Source organism: Rhodamnia argentea, chromosome 5, assembly GCF_020921035.1.
Source record: "Rhodamnia argentea isolate NSW1041297 chromosome 5, ASM2092103v1, whole genome shotgun sequence".
Taxonomy (NCBI): Eukaryota; Viridiplantae; Streptophyta; class Magnoliopsida; order Myrtales; family Myrtaceae; genus Rhodamnia; species Rhodamnia argentea.
The window spans coordinates 27,323,418-27,349,202 of record NC_063154.1 but is presented as its reverse complement, the minus strand read 5'-3'; the positions used below and the strand labels follow the sequence as shown (position 1 = coordinate 27,349,202).

The following is a 25,785-nucleotide window of genomic DNA, read 5'->3' as shown; positions in this document are numbered from 1 at the left end:
TTTAAAATAGCACTAACAATTTATATTAGCTATCTAACAAAGCATTAATCAATAAGTGCTATTTAAAGTAGCACTAACAATTTAATAAATGCTATCTAAAAATAGCACTCACAATTTAATAAATGCTATCTAAAAAGCACTAACAAAGTGCTCTTTAAAAAATAATAATCATTATTATTATTTATTAATGCAAGAGTAAAAAATAATTTTACGATACAGTAAAAAAAATATGTATATCGTATATACACGTAGAGCATATGTGTGCATCGTATGCACATGTGACCAAAATGTGAAATAAAATTAAATTCCATTTAATTTTAACTTTACTAAAAATTCGGTATACAAATTTGCAAACAGATTTGCAATGTCGTCTTTCCGTCATCATAATTTGGTTAAGGTGTGTGACATTCCTAGGTTCATCATTGAGCTGGCAGTAAGAAATGCACTAACACATTAGTACTTCCAAGAGAATCGATTGTCCCCATTAACCTCTAGGTCCTACAAGCCATGAGTGACATCTAGCAATATGTCATGGCTACCCAGTCAATGTGAATTCTTTAAGAACATAATGAACCTGTCGGTTTTGGCTACGGTGTAATTCAATCCCTCTGTCTTACCATGTCCCAATCGAACAAAGGCCATGGAATATTTGTCAAGCCGCCAATTCGATCATATGTACAAATCTAACTCGACATGCATTTATACGAGACATGAACATTTCATTCTCTATAACAACAACCCCGGCCGAAGATTTCAATGCAGTCACAATTTAGATCACATAGGACATCAAACCTTTAAAAAGGAGACAGATTCTATTTTGCGCATACGTGTGACTTCGTACGTGAATGAACTATGACCATCAAATACAGAGACGAATCAACGACCCGCCAATATGCGCATTTGTGAACCACAGCCACCCAACACACAAGCCAACACTATGCCTCAAGTCGAAGGATTATTTACACAATACCAAAACGTGAACGATTAGTCATTGACCACGCTTAAAGCTTCCATGTCGCTAATCATTCGGTGTTGTCACGTTCGATGAACTTGTCCAAGACAAGCACCTATGTTCTAACTCGGATATCACAATATCCAATGACTTGTGACTCGTCATTCATTAAGTATCTAATACTTAATTATGAAGTTAAGAACATACCGATCTCAACAGGATAATTGATATCCCTTCAATAATCCATCGATCGGGAATAGCTTTAAAGATTCAGTCTAACCGTGAACCTGTCACATACATATTCTCAACGTCTTAAGAATAAGTCCGGTCACAACTGATCTTATGGAATTTATTCATATATAAATATTTGGACAAATGAATAAATACGTCTTGCCATTAATAATTTGAAAGTTCAATTGAAATACCCAAATACGTAACTATCACATAGTTGTTTTAGGGCATATTTCTAACAATCTCCCACTTGCACTAAAGCCAACTATTCCGGTACCTCAAACTCATTTTGTCAAGGTGTCTTTCAAAAGAAGACCGAGGTAAGGCCTTAGTAAAGGGATCCGCCACGTTATCCGCCGAGGCAATTTTCTGCAAGGCGATATCACCTCTCCCAACTATTTCTCCGATGAGATGGAAGCGTCTCTCAATGTGCTTAGACTTCCGGTGAGACCTCGGTTCCTTAGCTTGAGCTATAGCCCCATTGTTGTCGCAAAACAATGTAATCGGCTGCTCAATAGATGGAACTACACCAAGTTCAGAAATGAATTTCTTCATCCAAGCAGCTTCCTTTGCCGCTTCAGAAGCAGCTACATACTCTGCCTCGGTGGTGGAATCAGCGGTTATACTTTGTTTGGAACTCTTCCAACTAACTGCACCACCATTAAGTGTAAAAACAAACCCGGATGTAGACTTATAGTCATTCGTATCCGATTGAAAATCGGAATCGATATACGCTTCAATTTTAAATTCTCCTTCTCCATAAATCAAGAATAAATCCTTAGTCCTTCGTAAGTACTTAAGGACATTCTTAATCGCTATCCAGTGCTCTTCTCTCGGATCGGATCGATATCTGCTAACAATGCCTATAGCATGCGCAATATCGGGTCGCGTACATAACATAGCATACATTATGCTTCCAACAGCCGATGCGTAAGGAATCTTAGCCATCCGCTCTCTTTCTTCAGGAGTGTTGGGACACATCTCTTTGGAAAGACGGATTCCATGCCTTAAAGGCAATAATCCTCTTTTGGAACATTGCATGTTAAACCGTGTTAACACTTTGTCTATGTACGTAGACTGCGAGAGGCCAATCAATCGTCTTGATCTATCTCTATAGATCTTGATACCTAAAATATAGGTTGCATCTCCTAAATCTTTCATGGAGAATTTCTGTGACAAGAATAATTTGATCGATGATATCATCGGTACATCATTCCCGATCAAGAGTATATCATCGACATACAAGACCAGAAACGCAATTGCGCTCCCACCGATCTTCTTATATACACAGGATTCATCCGGATTTTTAATAAAACCAAACGATTTGATTACTTCATCAAAACGGATGTTCCAACTTCTGGAGGCTTGTTTGAGTCCATAAATGGATCTCTTAAGCCTACACACCTTTCGACTTTCACCACTAGATTCAAAACCCCGTGGTTGTTCCATATAGATATCCTCCTCGAGGAAACCATTTAGAAAAGCCGTTTTGACATCCATCCGGAATATCTCATAATCAAGGTGCGCAGCTATAGCCAACATAATTCAAATGGATTTCAACATAGCCACGGGTGAGAAAGTTTCGTCATAATCGATCCCTTCTTTTTGACGATACCCTTTCGCTACCAGCCGTGCTTTGTAAGTTCCAACCCGACCATCAGCGTTTATCTTCCTCTTGAAGATCCATTTGCAGCCAATTGGTACTATACCATCAGGCAGATCATCTAGAGTCCAAACATCGTTGGAATACATTGAATCCATTTCGGATTTCATGGCTTCTAGCCATTTACCGGAATCGATGTCTAACATCGCCTCCTCATAGGTGCTCGGATCACTCAATTGATCACTATCATTCATAATGAATAGTGACTCAATATTTTCAATCGAGTGTCTATAACGAATAGGAATACGAGACGTTCTCGCACTCTTCCTAAGAGGTTGTATATCAGAAGCTCCCACCGAATCGTAGATCGGTGTCCGAACTTGTTTATTTGATACTTCATTATTTTCTTCTTGTAAGACTATTTTCCGCCCAAAGACCTCCTTCCCGAACGAACCGATTCTCCGGAAAAGAAGCGTGCCTACTAACCGAAACTCTTTGGTCAGAGTGAAAATAAAAATAATATCCAAAAGTCTCATTCGGATATCCAATGAAGCGACCATGTTCGGACCTTGCCTCCAATTTTTCTGTTCTCGCTTTTTGACAAAAGTTTGGACAACCCCATATCTTTATATGGTTAAGACTTGGTTTCCTACTATGCCATATCTCATAAGGCGTAGTTAGAACAGATTTGGATGGCACTCTATTCAGTAAATATACGGCTGTGTCAAGGGCATATCCCCAAAGGGATACTGGCAAATCAGTGTAGCTCATCATAGATCGCACCATATCTAATAAAGTGCGGTTTCTTCTTTCGGATACACCATTATGTTCTGGAGTTGCGGGAGGTGTCCATTGTGATAAAATGCCATTATCTTTAAGATAATCTAGGAATTCAGTACTAAGGTATTCACCTCCTCGATCGGATCGAAGAGCCTTTATACTCTTTCCCGTCTGTTTCTCAACTTCGGACCTAAATTCCTTGAACTTTTCAAAGGACTCGGATTTATACTTCATTAAGTACAAATAGTCATACCGTGAATGGTCATCGGTAAAGGTAATGAAGTAAGAATACCCACCTCTAGCAGTTTCATTAATTGGTCCACATACATCCGTATGTATCAATCCTAATATGTCGGCAGCTCGTGCACCATGTCCAACAAAGGGCAATTTGGTCATTTTTCCTCGGAGACATGCATCACAAGTCGAGTATGGTTCAAAACCAATTGGATCGATATATCCATCATTACTCAACTTGTTAATTCTGTCTTCTCCAATATGACCTAAACGGAGATGCCAAACATACTTTGGATTTGGACTATCTCTAGAGCGTTTATTGGTTATGACATTTACATTTTGCTTATTGACATTGGTAATCGTATTACCGGACATTGTAATGGTATAGAGATTATTCGTTAATAATCCGGAACCAACACACATTCTATTATAGTAAATAGAACATATATCATCAACAAAAGAAAATTCATAATTTTCTTTAACCAAACGAGGTATTGAGATGATATTCTGAATAGCATTCTTATAATGCAAACAGTTCTTTAAAATCAAAACATGTCCTGAAGGCAAACACAAACGAAAAGTCCCCATAGCTAATGCAGCAACTTTTGCCCCATTTGCAAATGTCGGGATAATCTCATTTTGCCCCAGCATCTTGCTTATTTCTAGATTCTCAGGAGACATACAAATATGTGAGGTTGCAGCGGAATCCGGAACCCATAAGTCGGATTCAGCATTAATCATAAGATTAGTTTCAATAAGCATAGACACCATACCTTCAGAAGGTTGGTTCTTTTGCTTGACTTTCAAGCCCGCGAGGTACTTCTTACAGTTCCTCTTCCGATGCCCCATGACACCACAGTAATGACATTTCCCTTTTTCAATTTTGGGCTTTGGTTGCACAACTGCTTTCACAGGCTTCTTCCAGTTCTTTTTCTTCAAAATAGTCTTACTATTTGAACAAGAAGCTTTAGCCAAAGCCATAACATTTGGTCTTGTGTTGTGCATTTCCTTCTCATAAATTACCAACATACTATGTAACTCAGCAAGAGTTTTCTCCATATTATGCATGTGGAAGTTTTGAACAAAACTAGAGAAGGAATCGGGTAAAGATTGGAGGATCAAATCCACAGCTAAGTCATTATCCATGATAAGATTCAGCCTAGCCAATTCTTCGATGTGCCAGATCATTTTTAAAACATGATCATTAACCGATGATTTCTCAGCCATCCTCATGCGGTACAATGCTTTTGATATCTCATATCTAGAGGTTCGACCATTCTCATCAAAGAATTCTTTTAAGTGCATCATGATCGACCTCGCATTTACCATTGCTTCGTATTTTTTTTTTTTGAAAATCATTGTTCATCGAAGCAAGCATATATGACCTAACTTTTAAGTCATCATCATGCCATTTATCATAAGTGATGCGTTCCTCTTGGGTCCCACCCTCGGGAAAAGAGGTTGGCATATTTTCATCAAGCACATACCCGAGTTTTTCAGAATTGAGAACAATTCTCAAATTCCTTGCCCAATCGGTGAAATTGGGTCCAGTCAAACAATTCTTGTCGAGTATCGAAGCGAGCGGGTTTGTATTCACCATTTTCAGAGTAATTTATATCTGTGCATAAAATTAAATTGTTAGAAGTTGTCTTTCAAAATAACTATTTCACTTTGGCCTTTAAATGAAATAGAGTCTCCCACTAATTTATACGCGGATCTCATACTCCTTAAAATGAGAAACGGTAATCTTTGTTGGGATTAGATTACTAGTGGGGATTGGAGTCCCACCAGTCTATAGTTCACCTCACCTAACAGTTATTGGTGTTCTATAAACTTAGTGAGTGAATCAGCTTATTCAACGTATCTTATACGAGTCCCAATCATAACTTTGGCCTCTAGATCATGAAAATCTCACCTGACGGTTATTGACTCCATGATCATAGTTAAGTTAAACCCATCGTCACATGTAAGTATTGAAAACGCAAACGATCCCCTCACCTAACAGTTATTGAAAATCGTTCGGTTTCAACCCCACAACATCATATGATTTAATGGAGTGGTCCAGTATTATATATGACAATTGACCCCTATGTATCCATAACCGGTCAATCAACCACTATAATATAGGATCAAACCACGACGACGGAAGGCCACGAGTCCAAAACCCGCTACGACTTAATATTAATTTAAAGGAGGTTTCGGTCATTATCGAGGTCTCACTTTGCACATTAACCGGTTTAACATGCTCACGTAAACATAATAAATAAATAGATGTCAAACAATTAAACATCTATCCTACGTGGTGATCATGGAATTATGATTTAATGGGTCTCGAGCCAATGAGACCACATTTAATCATTTTAATGTTTTAATGATGGAGAGCCGCTCTACTCTTTTTCTTGGTTCCTTGAACTCTTCGTGAACCGGGCCCAAAGAGCTCACCGGCTTAACGGCTCCTCCATGTAATCCTTGTAGCATTTACATCAACAATTGACTATGCTAAAATTAAAGATTACATGAAAATAAAAGAAGGGCGCAGCCTCCATTTAATAATTACAATCCCCAAATGAATACCTGTAATCATCATACATTCATCCATACAACAATCACATTGATTTGGGATTTTTCCATGATCACCACCCTTCCACGTAAGTAATAAATTCACAATTTAAAACTTCGGAAGGCACAATAAAAAATTCCACGTTGAATCACAATTCGTACGTAATATAATAGAACCATAAAATTTTCGATTCAAAATTGATTTAGTCTCAATTTTTGCTACTTTGATTAATTTATTGTATAAAATAATCAACCTCTATTAGCCACGTAAGACGAACAATTCGTTAATACAAATTGGCCATAGTATTGCAAAAATTGCTACGAACAAAATCAATTAAATGCACGAAAACGCCTAAGGATTGGCTCTGATACCACTGTTGGGATTCACGTAGACATGTACGGGCAACTTTAAAAATTAATAAGCGCAGCGGAAATAAAAACAACCCATACATGTATCTCCGGAGGCGTAGTTCGTGCATTTTAATCGAAAATATATTTATCAGAGGGAGATAATATATTACCTCTCGTAGCGTGCTTGAACCGGTAGAGATACAAATGTTCTTTGATCCGAGCCCCACAAGCGTCGGGCCTCTAGTTCAGACACACCACCAATCGACGAACGAAGAAGACGACAACAAATTCCACAACGATTGTGCTAGCAGTTTGTGGAATCAGTATTCCAAATTTGATTATATTTTGTTCACTTCAAGAATATGAGAATGAAGAGAGTGTTTGTGTTTTTCTCTCAAAGCTCTCAAAAATTCTGCATACTCTTCACCTTCATCAACATTTCTCAAAACTCTTGCCCTCTTTAAATAGCCAAGAACATCTTTCATTTTATAATAAATAAATGCTATATAAAAATAGCACTAACAAATTATAAATGCTATATAAAAATATCACTCACAATTTATCATAAATAAATGCTATCTAAAAATAGCACTATCAATTTATAAATGCTTCCTAACAATAGCACTAACAATAAGTGCTATTTAAAGTAGCATAAACAAATTATTAAATGCTATCTAAAATTAGCACTCACTATTTATAATAAATAAATGATATTTAAAATAGCACTAACAATTTATATTAGCTATCTAACAAAGCATTAATCAATAAGTGCTATTTAAAGTAGCACTAACAATTTAATAAATGCTATCTAAAAATAGCACGCACAATTTAATAAATGCTATCTAAAAAGCACTAACAAAGTGCTCTTTAAAAAATAATAATCATTATTATTATTTATTAATGCAAGAGTAAAAAATAATTTTACCATACAGTAAAAAAAATATGTATATCGTATATACACGTAGAGCATATGTGTGCATCGTATGCACATGTGACCAAAATGTGAAATAAAATTAAATCCCATTTAATTTTAACTTTACTAAAAATTCGGTATACAAATTTGCAAACAGATTTGCAATGTCGTCTTTCCGTCATCATAATTTGGTTAAGGTGTGTGACATTCCTAGGTTCATCATTGAGCTGGCAGTAAGAAATGCACTAACACATTAGTACTTCCAAGAGAATCGATTGTCCCCATCAACCTCTAGGTCCTACAAGCCATGAGTGACATCTAGCAATATGTCATGGCTACCCGGTCAATGTGAATTCTTTAAGAACATAATGAACCCGTCGGTTTTGGCTACAGTGTAATTCAATCCCTCTGTCTTACCATGTCCCGATCGAACAAAGGCCATGGAATATTTGTCAAGCCGCCAATTCGATCATATGTACAAATCTAACTCGACATGCATTTATACGAGACATGAACATTTCATTCTCTATAACAACAACCCCGGCCGAGGATTTCAATGCAGTCACAATTTAGATCACATAGGACATCAAACCTTTAAAAAGGAGACAGATTCTATTTTGCGCATACGTGTGACTTCGTACGTGAATGAACTATGACCATCAAATACAGAGACGAATCAACGACCCGCCAATATGCGCATTTGTGAACCACAGCCACCCAACACACAAGCCAACACTATGCCTCAAGTCGAAGGATTATTTACACAATACCAAAACGTGAACGATTAGTCATTGACCACGCTTAAAGCTTCCATGTCGCTAATCATTCAGTGTTGTCACGTTCGATGAACTTGTCCAGTACAAGCACCTATGTTCTAACTCGGATATCACAATATCCAATGACTTGTGACTCGTCATTCCTTAAGTATCTAATACTTAATTATGAAGTTAAGAACATACCGATCTCAACAGGATAATTGATATCCCTTCAATAATCCATCGATCGGGAACAGCTTTAAAGATTCAGTCTAACCGTGAACCTGTCACATACATATTCTCAACGTCTTAAGAATAAGTCCGGTCACAACTGATCTTATGGAATTTATTCATATATAAATATTTGGACAAATGAATAAATACGTCTTGCCATTAATAATTTGAAAGTTCAATTGAAATACCCAAATACGTAACTATCACATAGTTGTTTTAGGGCATATTTCTAACAGTGGGATCGACACTGGCGGCGGAAACTTGATGTTGTTTAATGTTCGAGCAGAAAAAAGAAGAAACACGCTGGGTTCAAATGTCACCACAGAAAAATATGATGGAAGCCAGTTCTCCCGCAATTCTTTCCACCACATAAGAGATCACTCAACACCTTATTTCTCTTAACATCTACGACCGGACAAAATGCGTAAGCCAGCAGATGACTGTTCACCCACATAAGCCATACGACTTGTCTCGTGGCAATCATAGAGGTAAAGTTTGCCATGTAGAGATGAAAGAAACTCACATTCTCTCGGTTCCGGCTTCACCTATAGATATAAGATGAACAAATATGGATCCATGTCATCACATACTCCTTTTTTCATAAGCATTTATAAATCTAGACATTATTTAACTTTTTGGGGAAAGTCATTCAGTAATATTTTCATATTGTTTTAAAAGCCAAAACAAACAGGCCAAGTTTGCAAGAGAGAAAGACGAAAGTCCATATTACCAGATATCTAAAGGTACTTGTATTAGGATCCATGCTTGTGATTTTTCGTTTTACTACATTTTCTCGGTGCAACTCTCAAAACAGTTTAAAATTCTATCTCTTGGTATAAAGCGAAACAAAGTACATTTATTTTTCACACAGCTGAAAGACGGTGATATCTTTTGCTTAAGACAACATAAACTATTTTGATCTTCCTTGGAATGCTAAGCCACTAGTCTCCATCACTTGTGGTTTTGCTGTCGCCAGATCCAAATTGTCTGTGAATGGCCGAGTTCCACATCCTATTCCAGACAAAGCAATGACCATGAAGACCACATCACTGCATATCAAGTTCACATCTGACATCAACTAGGCAATGATAATGAACTCAAGAAGTTTCTTCCTGATTCCTTTAAGTTTAGTCAACGCATCACTAATGTCAATTCGTTCCCTTGGAGACTCAGAAGAGCAAGTGACTCCTATGTCGATGATTGAAACCAAACACTCCAGGATACTAAACCAGCTTGTGTTCTTGCCATCCGGAGCAACGGTTTGACTCTTCTCCCACTCTTGGTTTTCCTGAAGCAAAAGGGGGTCGATTACCTTTTGCACTTGGCCTGCCAGAGCTGCCTTTGCAAAGTGATGAAGGTTCAGTCCATTTTCAAACATGTCATTAGTCGGTCTCTTGCCTGTGAACATCTCCAAAACGAGGACTCTGAAGCTGTATACATCTCCTTCTATGGCTACCGCACTACCTGAGCCGTACTCTACAACAATCAACGGAGCATAGTGATTGATAGTTAATAATTGAGATTGAAATATAGTCTTGGTGATGTTTCATGTTTATGCCTTTTTGTCCAAGGATCGATCTTCAAATTACATGTTCAGTGTAAGGAACTAACTGAAAGACCCAATTTGTGCATCATTACCTGGAGCTACATAGCCGAAAGATCCTTTTACTCCAATAGAGCTTGATTGATCGATCAATAACTTATGTGCTGCTTCTGGCAGGAACCTGGCAAGACCGAAATCACCTACATGTCCGTTCTTCTCATCATCAAGAACGACATTGCTTGGCTTCAGATCGCAATGGACTATCGACATTTCACATTGATGATGGAGATAATCCAGTGCACAAGCAACATCGATGGCAATATTCACTCTTTCAAGTAGACTCAACTTGCTTCTCGCCATATATTGCGATGCATTTGGGTGTAGCCATTCATCCAAACTACTGTTTGACATGAATTCATAGACTAATGCCTTGAAATCATTTCCATTGAAATCAAACCCAGAACATGCTGTGAGTACCTTTACGAGATTACGGTGTCTGATTCTTCTCGGGGCCTCGCACTCGGCTATGAAGCTCTTGGAAGCACCATGACGTGTAAGGTCGAGAATCTTGATGGCCACGATCGACTGAGTTTGATCGAGAAGCCCTTTGTACACTGACCCAAAACTGCCCATGCCAAGCGGATTGGTGGAGGAGAATCCACCTGTTGCTTTCAATAGACTATGATAAGAAACATGCAAAAGTCCATCTTGAGAAGCTCTTGAAGTTGATGCTTTATTATTGTGTTTGTACCAAAAGAAGTATAACAAAGAGAGCATGGAGGCCACTCCTATAATAGCAGAGACTATAGATATAAGAACTTTTGCAGTTTCGCTTGTTCTCCTCCGTTTTGACTCTTCGTAATCGCATTTCGGTAGTTGAAAATCTGGTAGACCCCCGCAGAGCTTCTTGTTTCCAACAATTGATGTTGAAATGGAGCTTACAAAAACTCCTCTTGTTGGTAATGCGCCCTCGAAATCGTTGTAAGAAAGGCTCAAATTCGTCAAATTTAGCGACCCTAAAAAGTCTGGTATTTGGCCGGACAATCGGTTGTTCAAAAAATTCAAAACCCGAAGGCCTCTCATGGATCTCATAGTCGATGGTAGAGGCCCTTCTAAAAAGTTATCCTGCATATATAGGCGTTCCATGCTTATACAACTACCAATACTGCTTGGAATATGTTGAGATAATATATTCTTGTCAAGACGTAGTTCCCCGAGATTTTGCAATTTTCCAACTTCTTTTTGAAGGGAGCCGGTAAGATTATGAGACAAGTCGAGGTAAATCGACAAAGATGAGAGGCCTGCAATTTCTGGGGGAATATTACCGCTGAGGTTGTTGGTTGATAGGTTCAAGAGAAGTAGATTCTGGCAGTTTCCTAGAGACGGTGGTATCGAGCCTTGGAGATTATTGCTAGCCAAGTCCAATTCAGTTAACAACCTTAAATTCCCAATAGATTCTAGTATCTTCCCCAAGAAGTTATTTTCACTTAGATACAAAAGCTTCATTTTGTTCATATTTCCAATCTCTAGAGGAATGTTTCCTGAGATGTTATTGACCCTCATTCCAATATCTCCAAATTGATGAGATTTCCAATTCCAGAAGGTAAGGTTCCAGAAATATGATTTTCCGATAACGTGAACCACGAAAGGGTGATAGGGAGATTACTGATACTGTCGGGGATGAGTCCTTCGAAAGCATTGCCCACTATACTCAATATATCCAAGTTTGTGGAATTGGTTAAAGAGCAGAGGAAGTCAAGATTAGCAGGTTGCTCACCTCCTAAATTGTTTCGGCTAATTTCAAGCCAGTACAGTCCTCTCATCTTCGAGAAAGAAGGAACTTTCCCAGTAAAGTTGTTAAACACAATTTGGACATGACGGAGATTAGAGGAGTTGGAAATTGACTCTGGAATGGGTCCGGTGAGGTAGTTTTTACTCAAACCGATCGTCTCAAGATTTGGAAGAGTGAAGCCTAAGTCACTAGGTAAGCCCCCCTCTAATTGATTTTCGTCTGCAAAAAGGATTTTCATAGTGGATATATTGAAGATTGAGATAGGAATCGTACCGACAAATTTATTCGAGCTGAGAGCGAGGGCGCTTAGATTTCTTAGCTGGCCAAGAGTCTTTGGGATCATCCCACCAAGGTTGTTTTCTGCTGCTGCGATGACTTGAAGAGAGGATAAATTTCCAAACGATGGCGGAATATTTCCTATCAAGTTGTTGTCCTGAAGTCCAAGCTTTCGGAGCTTGGATAAGGAGCTGAGTTCTGTAGGCAAATTTCCTTGGAGTGTGTTGTAGCCTAAATTAAGAATGAGCAAATTAGAGCACCGGGACAGATTCGAAGGGATTTGTCCGCTAAACGAGTTGTTGTTAAGGAACAACTTCTGCAACCGAAACAAGCGGCCAAATTGTGGGGGTATTTCGGAGTGGAAACTGTTGTTCTGCAGATATACTTCCCTCAGAAAGCTCAGGTTACCAATGTCGGGCGGCACGACCCCGGCCAGGTTCTCGGAGTGGAGATCTAGTATGTTGACTCTTCGGTGTCTATGACCGCATGTGACACTGTACCACTTGCAGAAGTGGCTAAAATCATTCCACGAGCCCGAAACTATGCTAGGATGAACTATTCGGGACTTGAATTCCAGCAAAGCAAGCCGATCGGTCTCGTTCCCGCTAGGTTCTACTAATGATAGGACACTCCCTAACAGAAGAATGATGGTAGTAAAGAAAAAGAATGACCTGGATAAAACCAGGTCTCTATAGAAAAGGGCCATGAAGATTTGCAGCAAAGCGCTCTCAGCTAGAGTCTTTTTTGGGTTCCTTGCGACCTTGTTTCGAAACAATTTGCGAATATATAACAGCGGGCAACATCATCTTCCATACTAAGCTACGGTGATGTCATCAAATGCAAGAATAGTGGTGACAGATCTTTCATGGTCCTCTCAAGTTGAGAAAATTAGAAGGCCGTGACAAGCAAGGTAACTATGGATGATCAAGTCAGTCAATGAATATTGAAACACCATTGGGCCCTAGTTTTCTTCTTTATCGAATGTGTCCTTTATCGTATAATCGATCTTTAAATTCCTAAATTGCCTGGCCGTTTAGGGCATGTTTGGTAACATTTTTGTCCTTCTGTTTTTCTGTTCTTTTATTTCAGGAACAGAAAGAGTCTCATTATGTACGTTAATTAATTTTTCTATTTCCCATAATATATCACTATCTAAGAAAAAGATTTGGAACAGAAATGAGAAGTAAAAAATTAATATATTTTTTTTGTTCCTGGGAATAAAAAGAGAATCAAGGTCATTTTAGAATAATAAAGCTTAGTGTAACCCAACCTGTAAATACCTAGATAGTCGGTTCGGGTCGAGCTGATTCAGGTTGTGTTTAATTTTTTATTTATTTTTTTGCAGAAGAGCATGTATACTTTTGGCTTCCTTAATGTACTTGCGATCAAAATAATGTCAAGATAAATTTAAAATAATCAACTTGATTTCTTTTTAATTTCTATGTTAAGATTTTTCTTTCAACACCCTCTGATACATTTTACAGAAGACGCACCGAAAAATTTGTACGCAACAAGAAAGAATTGAGAACAACATAACAATATTTAAATACATATTCGAATTCTTTGCATCTACATACACGAATTATGTTAACACGTAAGTTTTATTAAGTCCTACTTTTCGTTTATATTATCAATTTTTTGGATTGAGTCTTTAAATATAATATTTTTGGTTAATTATAGTGCTTTTCTAGAATTCTTGGGAATGCATGTAAGAAGGGAAGAAAATAGAAAAAGAAACCTAAACCCGACCCAAACCATCAAACTACCCTAAATCAGTTACTCATAACCCGGCCTAACCCGACCCAAACTGAAAAACCCTAAAACTTTTTGGTGGGGCTGGTTAGAGTATTTTTGACACCCATACTAACTAATACGTTGGATTTTCCGAGACCATCTTAGAATATTTTAATCAGTTAAATCCTCACAAAAGTGTAGTTTTATCCAAACATGAACCGTTAAATCTTCATTGTCATTTATATTATTAAATGAAAAAAATTAGAAATAGATATTTTTAGGGTCGTACCAAACACATTTCTATTCTTTTTTATAATTTGGGAATATAAATTGTTGCGCTTACCAAACATGTTCTTCTGCTCGGAAACTCACCCAAGGAATAAAAATAGAAAAATCTATTTCTATACAGAAGTTGTTTTCGAGAACAGAAATGTTACCACATGCACCTTTAGTAGGGGCAACTACTTTAGTCTTTTCCGTGCAGGAAATCTTGACTTGTATTTTTTGATTTCACTCATTTTGTTTGTCGAAAATGACAAATCAACTGTAAATACTTTCGTGTCAACGAGAGTATTCATGCATAAGATCAAGGAAGCAATTTCCTTAATCTGAAGAGTTGAAAACACTTTTTGAAATTCCTTCACTTGAATGTTTCAATATTTTTATTTAATATTTATTTTGACATTTTAGTATATTTTAATATTTCTTATATTATCTTTTCTTTTTTCTATTTTTTCTTTCCCTCACTAGTCACCCGGCCTTGGCGACGATAGGTGAGCCATAGGCACGGGCATTGCCGACAGCCAATGAGCCATAGGCATGGGCCTTGGCGAAAGCTAGTGAACAACTGGATCAGCCGGGCGAGGCTCGAGCCTACTTCACCGGATCCCGGTGACTCTCTATCTTGAGGTTGCCCAGCGAGGCTTTGCTTCACCCGTAATGAATGAGGCCAAGCCTCGGTGTGGCCTGGTGACTAGTGAAGTAGAAGAAAAAATAAAAAAAAAAATTAGGAATTTCAAATTTATTTTTTGGCCTAAGATAAAGTTATGAGATTAAAATTATTTTTTAAATGAGAATTGAACACCAAAAAACATTTTCGATCACATATTATCAAGCAAAGGAAAGCAAACCGTTTTCCTAGAAAATAAAATCCTACAAATCATTTTCCTTTTCATAAAGTTTTCAGTGAACCAAATATGCCCTTAATGATATCACACCAAGAGGCCGGCAACCCCTGCCTGCCCCAATCCGGCTGGGGTCGCCGGCCTTGAAGCTAGCAAAGGAAAAAACGGGAAAAAAATATAGATTTTTTTTCAAATAAAGATATTTAGAATTTATTAAAAATTATCCACGTCAACGCCAACAGTGTCACGTAGGACGAGCAGCATCCACGTCAGCGATTTCTGAAGAATATGAGTGAATTGATAAAAGTACGACAGATTTAAGACTTTTTTGACAATTTTCCCCGTCTTCCAACCAAGCCCTTAAATTCAACTGGTAGTTTCTGTCTATACATGACACAGGCAAGACTATCATTTTCCATGGACGTTCTTGTCCCATTCGCTACGTGCCACCTTGCTTGTCAAAGAGAAGTAACGTATGTACGGGGACAGTTTCCAGATCCATGAACTCTTTTTCGGGAAATTACATAACTTCTTGAGGATAAAAAGAAAGGTGGATAATAATATAGGGACCACTTGTGTAAGTTTCCCAAGATTTTCTAAAACGAGTACGCGGAACTTCACTTGTCGAAAGTGCGGTGCGATCGGAGCATGTGTCTTTTCCATTACGTAGTTGGAATGAGACATGATTTTTTAGTTACGATAAAGATAATGAAGATATATAATGTATTACTAACATATCTTAGTCAAATTACATAACTTATTGAGGACCGCAGCTTCTTCATTTTTTTTCTTCCTAAAGTAAAAGTCGGTCTATTTCCCAATTTAAGCAAGTGCATTTCTTAAGAAAGGTCCCATAATCAACTTTGCTTCCAATTGTAAATATTTTCTATTATTTACAATGTTAGGACAGTATGGTTCATTTCTCCACACGGTGTTGAAACAATTGTTACAGTTTTCCGTTGAAATTTTTTAAAGAGGCTATGCGTGAAATTTGAAGAAGTGCTTACAGATAAACGAGAACAAAATCTCTAATATGGTGAAGAAGAGCTCATATAAAAAAAATAGTACTTTTTAAGATCCATGTTGGACCGGCATTTAACTTATTGCATTAATATGCAAATTCCATTTTACATTAATAGTCAATTTGTCACGTGTGTCGACTCTTCACGTATCCCGATCGTGTGTCGACTCCTCACATGCTTTGCGCGTGTGTTGGTTCCTCACATGATCCATGCGTGTATCAATCTCTCACATGTGCATCATATGTTTCGGCAGCGAATTATTTTGAGTGCTGACAATAGCAAAACGCATTCAGCTCGAGTGTCTTTCAGTATTACAATTTGCGATTATATAATAGCGGACAACATATGGGAGAATATCATGACAGATCTTTCATGGTCATCTCAAGTTGAGAAAATTATAAGGCCGTGACAAGCAAGTTAATAATTGATGATCAAGTCAGTCAATGAAAGGTGAAACACCATTGGGGTTCTACTTTTGTTCATTGTCAATGGCGTCTTTCCAATCCCTGAATTTCCGGGCCGTTTGGTAGGGGCAACGACTTCATTCTTTTCCGCGAACATATAAAATCTTGACTTTCCGGTGCTCGGAAGCAGCTTATTGTTAACCGTACATGTAACTTGCAAGTAGGTCTATTTCACAATTGACAATCAACTTTAATTTCATTTTTAAATTGTAATATACATTATGAATTACTAATTAATAATGACAAGCTCGGTGCTATTTATATTATGAATTTCGACATTTTAATGTAGTCACGGGTAGACGTGGCCGGTTCCTTAAAAAGGTGGAACAGGAACCGGCCCTTGAAGGGCCGGTTCCGGTTCCGGTTCGGAATCGCCGGTTCTTAGGCTTAACGGCTCTTTTTCCCGGGCCTCCTCCTTTTTTTAAAAAAAATCGGGTTAGAACCGGCGGTTTTGGGCCGGTTCGGACATTTATGGAACCGTAGGCCCGGTCAACGGGCCGGTTCCGAGCCCCGGTTCATTTTGGCCATGTCTAGTCACAGGGTTATTTAAAAATTTATTGGAATGTTAAAAAACTGGGTACGTATTTAATCCAAAAGGTGTATAGCTTGTCAAAAAGTAAATAAGTAGCAGCTGGCAGATGATATTAAATTGGAAAAGTGCCATAGTTAAAGTCAAGTCAAGTCAAGTCAAGTCAACGATCCTTCTTCCCCTTACTCTTCCATTGACAAATTTACATGGGAAAAGTCAAAGAAAACGTGTTTCATCTGTCCAACCTTTGGTTTGCTTTTGACATGGGAAAATGGGAAAAGTAGTAGCAACGTGTTTCACCCTTCCAACCTTTCGTTTCCACAATGATGTTTCTCCCATCCAAGTTCATCCCATTCTTAGCCTCTATAGCCCCTTCCATTGAATTGCTTATCATCAAAATCTCCAAATCCAAATCCACGACAGCAACCAGAAAACTTGTCAACAACCACCTGCGTTAAAAATATTATTCTCGGGGTTATTTTGTTTTACAGGGAAATTTACACATATCGTCCTCAACTTTGCTCCGCATATCAAACATCACATTCTCACATTTCAAAGCCTACAATTGCCATTCTCGCTTTTTTTTTTTTTTGGTTAATACCACGGAAAACCCGAAATTGGTACACTTATGACAAATTTACTCCAAACCATTTTTTTTATCACAAAAAATCCCAAACTGGTATACTCGTGACAAATTTACCATAAACTGGTACACATGTGACAAATTTACCCTCCGTGATTTTTTTTAAAATTTAACTGTCAAATTGTTGATTTGGTGACATGTGACAGTTGACGGGTATACCAGTATGGGGTTTTCACCCTCTGTTTGTCACAGGTTTATCAATTTGGGATTTTTCGTGATATTAAATCAATTTAACGGGGGGTAAATTTATCACAAGTGTACCAGTTTGGGGCATTTCGTGTTCAAAAGAATTAGTTTAAGGTAAATTTGTCACAGATATACCAGTTTAGGATTTTTGGTGGTCAAAAAAATAATTTGGAGTAAATTTGTCATAGGTGTACCAGTTTGGGGTTTTTCGTGGTCAAAAAAATAATTTAGGGTAAATTTGTCACATGTGTACCAGTTTAGAGTTTTTCATGGTATTAACCCTTTTTTTTTAAATAGATTTCAAGTTGCATTACCCACCCGCACATATTTCTTGAATTACCCCCTCAACGTTGGATTCAACATTTTGGTTGGAGATCTTAGGCGTGCATAAGGGCAAATTGGTCAATTTAGGTTGAGGAGATGCACAATGTAGATTTTGAAATGTGAGGAAGATATTCATATGAAAAGCAAAATCAAGGTGATTTTTGCCTCTACACTTATATGATATGAATATCCTTACTTCGTTATGGCATTATCATGTCGAGGATAGTAACGATAACATATGAAATGTCAAGAAATTGTAGCAAAGAAGCATCTCATGTTCCAAAAAATGAGAAAGCTTATGTTTCTAGAGCTAATCGATCCTAAGCATACAAACTAACCAAATGCTAGAGCAGTTATTGCCCAAAATCACTCAGCTAGACCTTACTGATCAAATTACAAAATTCTGGGAACCCACAATAGATCACAATGGGAAATACAATTTCGCAAGCTTTTTCCATCTCTAGATCTGTTCTGATGACTATTCTATAAAAGGAGTCTTCATTTTTTAATTGATGACACAAAACCGATCCTTGTAGATAAGAGCACCAATCCAAAACTTGGTGAGTTCAGCCAATGAGGAAGGAGTATCAACTCTGATCCATTTAAAAAGCAGGGTAAGAGTCTCTGGGATCATGCCATCGAGGTTATTTGAATATGTTGCGAGTACTTGAAGAGAGAATAAGTTTCCAAAGGATGGCGGAATGTTTCCCATCAAGAAATTGGCTTGAAGTATAAGTTGTTGGAGCTTGGACAAGAAGCCGAGTTCTGTAGGAAAATTTCCTTCAAGCATGTTGAAGCCTAAGTTGAGAACGAGCAAATTAGAGCAATGGGAGAGATTTGAAGGGATTTGCCCACTGAACGAGTTGTTGTCAAGGAACAACTTCTGCAACCGAAACAAGCGGCCTAAATGGGGGGGGGAATTTCAGAACAAAAGCTATTGTTATGCAAATAGACTTCCCTTAGAAAGCTCGGGTTACCAATATGGGGTGCCACGAGTCCAGAGAGGTTCTTGGAGTTGAGGTCCGGTATGGTGATTCTTCGGTGTCTACGACCGCATGTCATGCCATACCACTCGCAGAAGTGGCTAGTATCATTCCATGAGCTCAAAACACCACCGGGATCTACTATTTGAGCCTTAAATTCCAGCAAGGCGAGCCGATCGGTCTCGTCCCAGCCAGTTTCTGCTGAAGCTAAGACACTCCACAATAAAAGAATGATGGTACCTAGGCATGATAGTGACCCGGATAAAACCCAATCTCCATAGGGAAGGTCCATGAGGACTTGTAACGAAGTGTTTCTCAACTCGAGTCTCTCTGTGTGTTTGTGCGAAGCAGTATCCGAATTATATAAATGTTGAATATCAGAATATTCTTGGTTTCATGAAGTTTTGAATCTTTGACTACGATTGTATTAAAATGTTTGCAGGCATCGCCTTCCACTAGCTGCAAATATTGAAAATGAAGCCTTTCAAGTGATGCTACCGTTTCTTTTGAACATACTTCTAATGCGATTTTTGTTTGTTTTTGTATGGAATAATTATTTGTACGTAAGTTTAGTCGTAAATTAACTGCTTCCTTAGAATATACTCTTGACCTATTTCTTGGCCTTACTGTATTGTTTTATTCGGTTGAAATAGTGCTTATACTGAAATGGGAGCAAAAATTTAGTACAAGAATTTAGGCCGGCTTTTAACCTAGTTAATAACGACAAAGTTTAGCTACTATATTATAAGTATTAACAATTTAATATAGCTATTAGTTTAATTGAAGAAATGGGGGAGTTCAAGCCAAGTCAACGGTCCTTCTTCTTCTTGTCCTGACAGTGCCGGCTCCCATTGGAACAGTCTTAGGAACGTGGATTTGTTCCATATGTCCAACCTTTGTTAGCTCTTAATTAAAAAGGTCCCAAATTATGGAAAGTGATAGCAGAGGAATAACAAGTTACATGTTCGAGCCCCACAGGTGAAGTTTATCGATTGATAACGGGACGTGTCGGCCATCTTGACGAGTAATCTCTCGACGAACCTATGCTTTGCATTAATCATTGAAGGGACAGCGTCATGATTGCTACTAAAAAAGTAACTTGTGTAGAAAGTCACGGACGTGGAAGTTCAATTGGTGCCAAATGTCTTATATGGCAAGGCTGGCAGATGACACGAACAATCTTAAATGAAATGATGTCGATTTGTAGATTTTTTTTTTTTAAATTTTGAGTGTTTCTTTACTTTTCTTTTCTTTCTTTTTTGTCATTTTCTTCTATCGTTCATCTTCTTCCCTCCGCCATTCGCCCGGGCCTCGGCTATGACCTACGAGGGCTGACAAGGATTGCGAAACCATCACCTGATTTGGGCTCGGACGATCTGGGACAATTGCCTGTAGCTGGCGACCTTTATGGGCCATTGCCGAGTAATTGACGGCCGGCCTAGGGGAAAATGAAAAGTATGTAGCTATTAGTAAAGTAAAGAAGCTGCGGTCGGCACATGATATATGATTGAACAAGTCTGGAAAGTTCAAGCCAAGTCAAGTCAACGGTCCCTCTTCTTGTCTTGACAATGCATGACCAAGCCGACTCCCATTGGAACAGTCTTAGGAACGGGGATTTGTTCCATATTTTCAACCTTCGTTTGGCCTTCATTTCCCTGAAAACCAGGAATTAAAAAAGGTCCCCCGATTATGCAAAGTAATAAGGCCAAAATTAACTAACCACTATCTCATAAAAATAAAACTAATAATTAGACACGCCATGTGTCTGTTTGTGACCTCACAAGTTAAATGTCCGAGCCCGATGGATGAAGATTATCCTTTGATAAGGGGATGTGTCAATCATCTTGACAAGTGATATCTCGATAAATTATTGAAGGGACGACGCCATGATTTCTACAAAAAGAGAAAATTGATTTAGGCAGGCAATTGCTAATGTGGTAGTCCAATCGGTATTGGCCATTCTATGTGACCCGGCAGGGGGCTGACGTTAACGATCTTTTTGCATTTTTTTTAAATTTTCTAAAATTTTACTTTTTTTGTCTTTCTTTTTTCTCGTATTATTTCCTTCTAATGTTCATCATCTTCCCTCAGCAGATCATCGAGGCCTCGGGGATGGCCTACAAGGGTGTGGCAAGGGCAGCGACACCATCACCTAATTTGGGTGAGGGCAAAGTTTCGACAGATTATTGAGATTGAATTTGACGCTAACAAAAAGGAACACACTTCCCTAACATGTGGCTATGATTAAATTTCTAATTTATGTTGGATTAGATTCCTGTGACTTATTAGATAAGTTTGTATTAATCATTTGTAGATCGTAGAATTAGTAAGGGGAGAAATACTAATGAAATATATGCTAAAATTTAATTTGCATACTACGCTTTGGGAAAAGAATTGAGAATCGAAAGAACACATAGGTCATCCAAATAAAATAGAAAAAGAAATGCGAAAGTCCAGGAATAAGATTTGGAGTTGAAGTTTTTGGGAAATTATATTTGATTTTGAAAGAAACAAAACTCACATAATTTGTTAAAAAGACTTTGATTTATAGTTTGAGGATTTACTACAAATATATCTTTGCATCTTTTGTATGTAATGTGCATAACGCTTTTATTTTGATAGATGTAGGCGGGATTCGTGGTAGAGACAGGTTCATATGAGATTCATATAGAGAGATATATTTTGATCTTTTTTAATCCTCATTGTTTGTTCTATTTTAGTCTTAATTGTTTAACAGGTTATATTTCCCTCACAAACGTTCAATTATCTAGTTAGAATTGCGTCTCTAAGTTAAATTAATTGATCGACAGTCACAAAGATATTCTCATTGCTTTCCATATGAAAATTCTTGATTGGCAATTATCCATAAATACTTTCCTTTATTTGGACGAAATAGATTAATTAGTGGGTTATGTTGTATCTGGTGCATATCCCTTTATTTAATAAGAAAACCGAACCACTATAATGTCTTGTACATCATCTTCCACTCTTTACTTGCCTCTATTAACTGTTTAGTAGAAACTTTGCACAGCTCATTTTATTTTGCTTTATTTTAGCAAGTTTGATCACAAAAACCTATTCACCCCCTCCCGAACTACTATAATCTCTTGTACCTCGTCTTCTACTCTTTACTTGCCTCTATTAACTGTTTAGTAGAGGCACTACACGGCTCATTTTATTTTGCAATATTTTATCAAGTTTGATCACAAAAATCTATTCACCCCCTCTAGGTGTTAGTTCTAGCCAAACAACAAAAGGGACTTGGTTTATTTTGCATTATTTTATCAAGTTTGATCACAAAAATCTATTCACCCCCCCCCAGGTCTTAGTTCTAGCCAAACAACAGAAGGGACTTGATTAGAAAAGTTACAGAAGCTCAATTTAAGTCCGATACCTTTACCTAAAGAGAAGGCCAAGAAGGAGCCCAAATCCAAGCCCGTCAATAAATCTAGTTGGACCCACCTTTATTTAAGAGCTTAAGCCAATGAGAAACGGGTCAACTTAGACATATTAACTGTCTCATACCACATCAATTCTCTAATGTAAGAGTTCTCTAACAGAACTCACACGTATATCCTATCAATCTTCCCCTCACGTGTGAGCTCTAATATTAGGTTTTCTCCCCCTTAATTCAAGTATGCTTACGTACTAAGATATCTTAACTTGAATCTCCATCAACCTCCATCGGGCTCACGTTGCTACACCACAACGTCCACCTGCTCGAAAACCAAGTTGGTCACTAGATTTCTTCTTTGAATAGTACATAGCTATTATAAAAGTAAACAAGTTGTGGTCGGCATATGATATTTAATTGAAGAAGTGCAGGAGTTCAAGCCAAGTCAAGTCAACAGTGTTAGGAAGATGGATTTGTTCGATATGTCCAACCTTCGTTTGCCCTTCATTTCCCTGAAAACAACAAATTGAAAAAGGTCCCGGTTTATGTAAAGTTTAACTAATTATTAAACACACAACACCTATCCTTATCTAACCTAACCCAACAAGTTATATGTCCGAGCTCGATGGGTGAATATTACACTACGATAACAAGACATGTTGACCGTCTAGATGGGTGGTCTCTTGACAATCCATTGGAGGGACAACAGCGCGATTGCTACTAAAAACTATAATCTAGGTAGGAAATCACCTAGGCCTTCCCATGCTAGTACGGCAACGGATAACAATGACGATTCTACAGTTCATTTTCTCCCTTTGCGGTTCGTTAGGACCTCGGCAATGGCCTACAAGAGCATGGTAAGGGCTGTAACACCATTACTTGTGTTGAGGGAGGGTGATCTAGAACCCTCGCCCAAATTTGCGTGAAGGCATCACTTTCGTTGCCTGTAGCTGGCGACTTTCACGGGAATAGGCGAGTAATCGACAGCCGGCGGAGGGCAAAAATTGAATAGTATACAGATGCTATAATAGTAAACAAGTTGCGGTCAGCATATGATATTTAATTGAAGAAGTGCAGCAGTTCAAGCCAAGTCAAGTCAACAGTCCTTGTTCTTCTTGTTCTGAAATCAATTAATTAAAAAAGGTCCCGGGTTATGTAAAATAGTAATAACAAAATTAACTTATCATTTGACACACATCACTTGTCCTTATCTAACGTAACCTAACAAATTTTATGTCCGAGCCCGATGGGTGAATATTATACTATAATAACAAGACATGTTGACCGTCTTGATGGGTGATCTCTTGACAATCCATTAGAGGGACAACTGTACTATTGCTACTAACAATCATAATTTAGGCAGGAAATCGCGCACAAGTCGTCCTATTTGGAATGTCCGACGGATAACATTGACTATTTTAAATAAAATGTCGTCGTTCTACAATTTTTTTGTAAGCTTTCTAAATCTAGTTTCTTTTCTTTTCTTTCTTTCTTTTTTGTACTATTATTTCCTTCTACGGTTCATCTTCTTCACTTTGCAGTTCGTCAGGACCTCGGTGATGGCCTACAAGGGTGTGGCAAGGGCTGCGACACCGTCACCTGATTTGGGTGAGGACGATCTGGGAGCCTCGCCCAAATATGCACAAAGGCATCACAATCATTGCCTGTAGCTTGCGACTTTCATGGGCCGTTGGCGAGTGATCGGCTGCCGGCGGTGGGACAAAATGAATAGTATATAGCTGTTATAAAGGTAAACAAGTCGCGGTAAGCACATGATATTTAATTGAAGAAGTGCGGCAGTTCCAGCCAAGTCAATGCAACGGTCCTCCTTCTCCATGTTCTAAAAATGCATGACTCCCATTTGAAAGTGTTAGGCACGTGGATTTGTTCCATATGTCCAACCTTCGTTTGCCCTTCATTTCCGTGAAAACAATGAATTGAAAAAGGTCCCGGATTATGTAAAGTAGCAATACCAAAATTAACTAATCATTGGACACACATCACCGATCCTTATCTAACCTTACCTAACAACTTATATGCTCGAGCCAGTTGGGTGAATCCTTTAATAACAAGACATGTTCACCGTCTTGATCGATGATTTCTTGACAATCCATTGGAGGGACAATGGCGCGATTGCTACTAAAAGTCATAATTTGGGTAGGAAATGGCGCACATGCTGTCCTATATGACATGATCGACGGATAACATTGACCATTTTAAATAGGAAAAAAGTAACCAAAAATCCTTAACTATGCACATTGTGATACATTTATCCCAAACTTTTTTCTCCTGTATTCCGGAAAAGTAATTTCTTCTAGGATTCATTTCATAGGGATTCAACTTAACAAAAAATTTACTCAGGGTCGTTGACTACATTGCACACCCCATCCCCTAGTCCTTCATTGTGGCTAGGCTAGGGTCCAACCCGAGGGACAAAACTTACCCCGGCGGAGTTCAAGCCTGTCGTATATCAGAAGCTCATGGTCTGTCCTAAGGATTAAAAGATAATACATATAATACCAACACCAATTGCACATTATGTAGCTACTAAAATACATTAAACTATTATCAAAAGTAATAAAAAGGTACTAGAATGTCAAACCAAAAGTACAAAGTGATGATCTCACTGTAATTAATTTCAATTTACCAATCTCAAAAGACAAAAGAAGAAAGCTGGATGAGTAATAGCCCGGACTAGAAATGGATGCTCGTGACATCAAGATTCAGAAATGCAATGAGGGTTCACTAAATTATCGGTGACCATATAACGGAATTAACAAAAGCATCGCAGCATCACGTGAGCACATGAGGTGAAAACACAACATCAGAGGAAGTTCTGACATACCAGAACACTGCATGAAAGCTGCAGTGCCAAAGATACAGGACTTCCTTGATTACGAGCAGCAGGTAGAATTCGCGAACCAAACACGTTCCAGAATGCAAATGTAGCAGCAGAGAGAGCCATTACCCCGCGAGTAAAATGCCTGGACACCTGATCAATCATCAGCAAGAATTGGTAAATCAACTTCAAGGAAATTTACTTTAACCGCCTCTCCCTAACGGTGAGACAGATTCTGATCTTTCCATGTAGTTGCAATGTTTCATTCAATTCCCATGCCTTTGTAGGCTGCCAATCTTTCCATATTGGCAGCCTACTTT

General features: G+C 38.2%; 1 protein-coding gene across 1 annotated transcript; it reads right to left on the bottom strand.

The window, feature by feature from the left end:
* Positions 1-9,621: 9,621 nt before the first annotated feature.
* Positions 9,622-11,718, bottom strand: LOC115730550 (putative receptor-like protein kinase At3g47110). Its single transcript, XM_030661172.2, has 2 exons — positions 10,251-11,718; positions 9,622-10,088 (listed from the first exon to the last, which is right to left on the bottom strand). The coding sequence occupies exons 1-2, from the start codon at positions 11,716-11,718 to the stop codon at positions 9,691-9,693; spliced, it is 1,866 nt and encodes a 621-aa protein (XP_030517032.2). The 3' UTR covers positions 9,622-9,690.
* Positions 11,719-25,785: the final 14,067 nt, after the last annotated feature.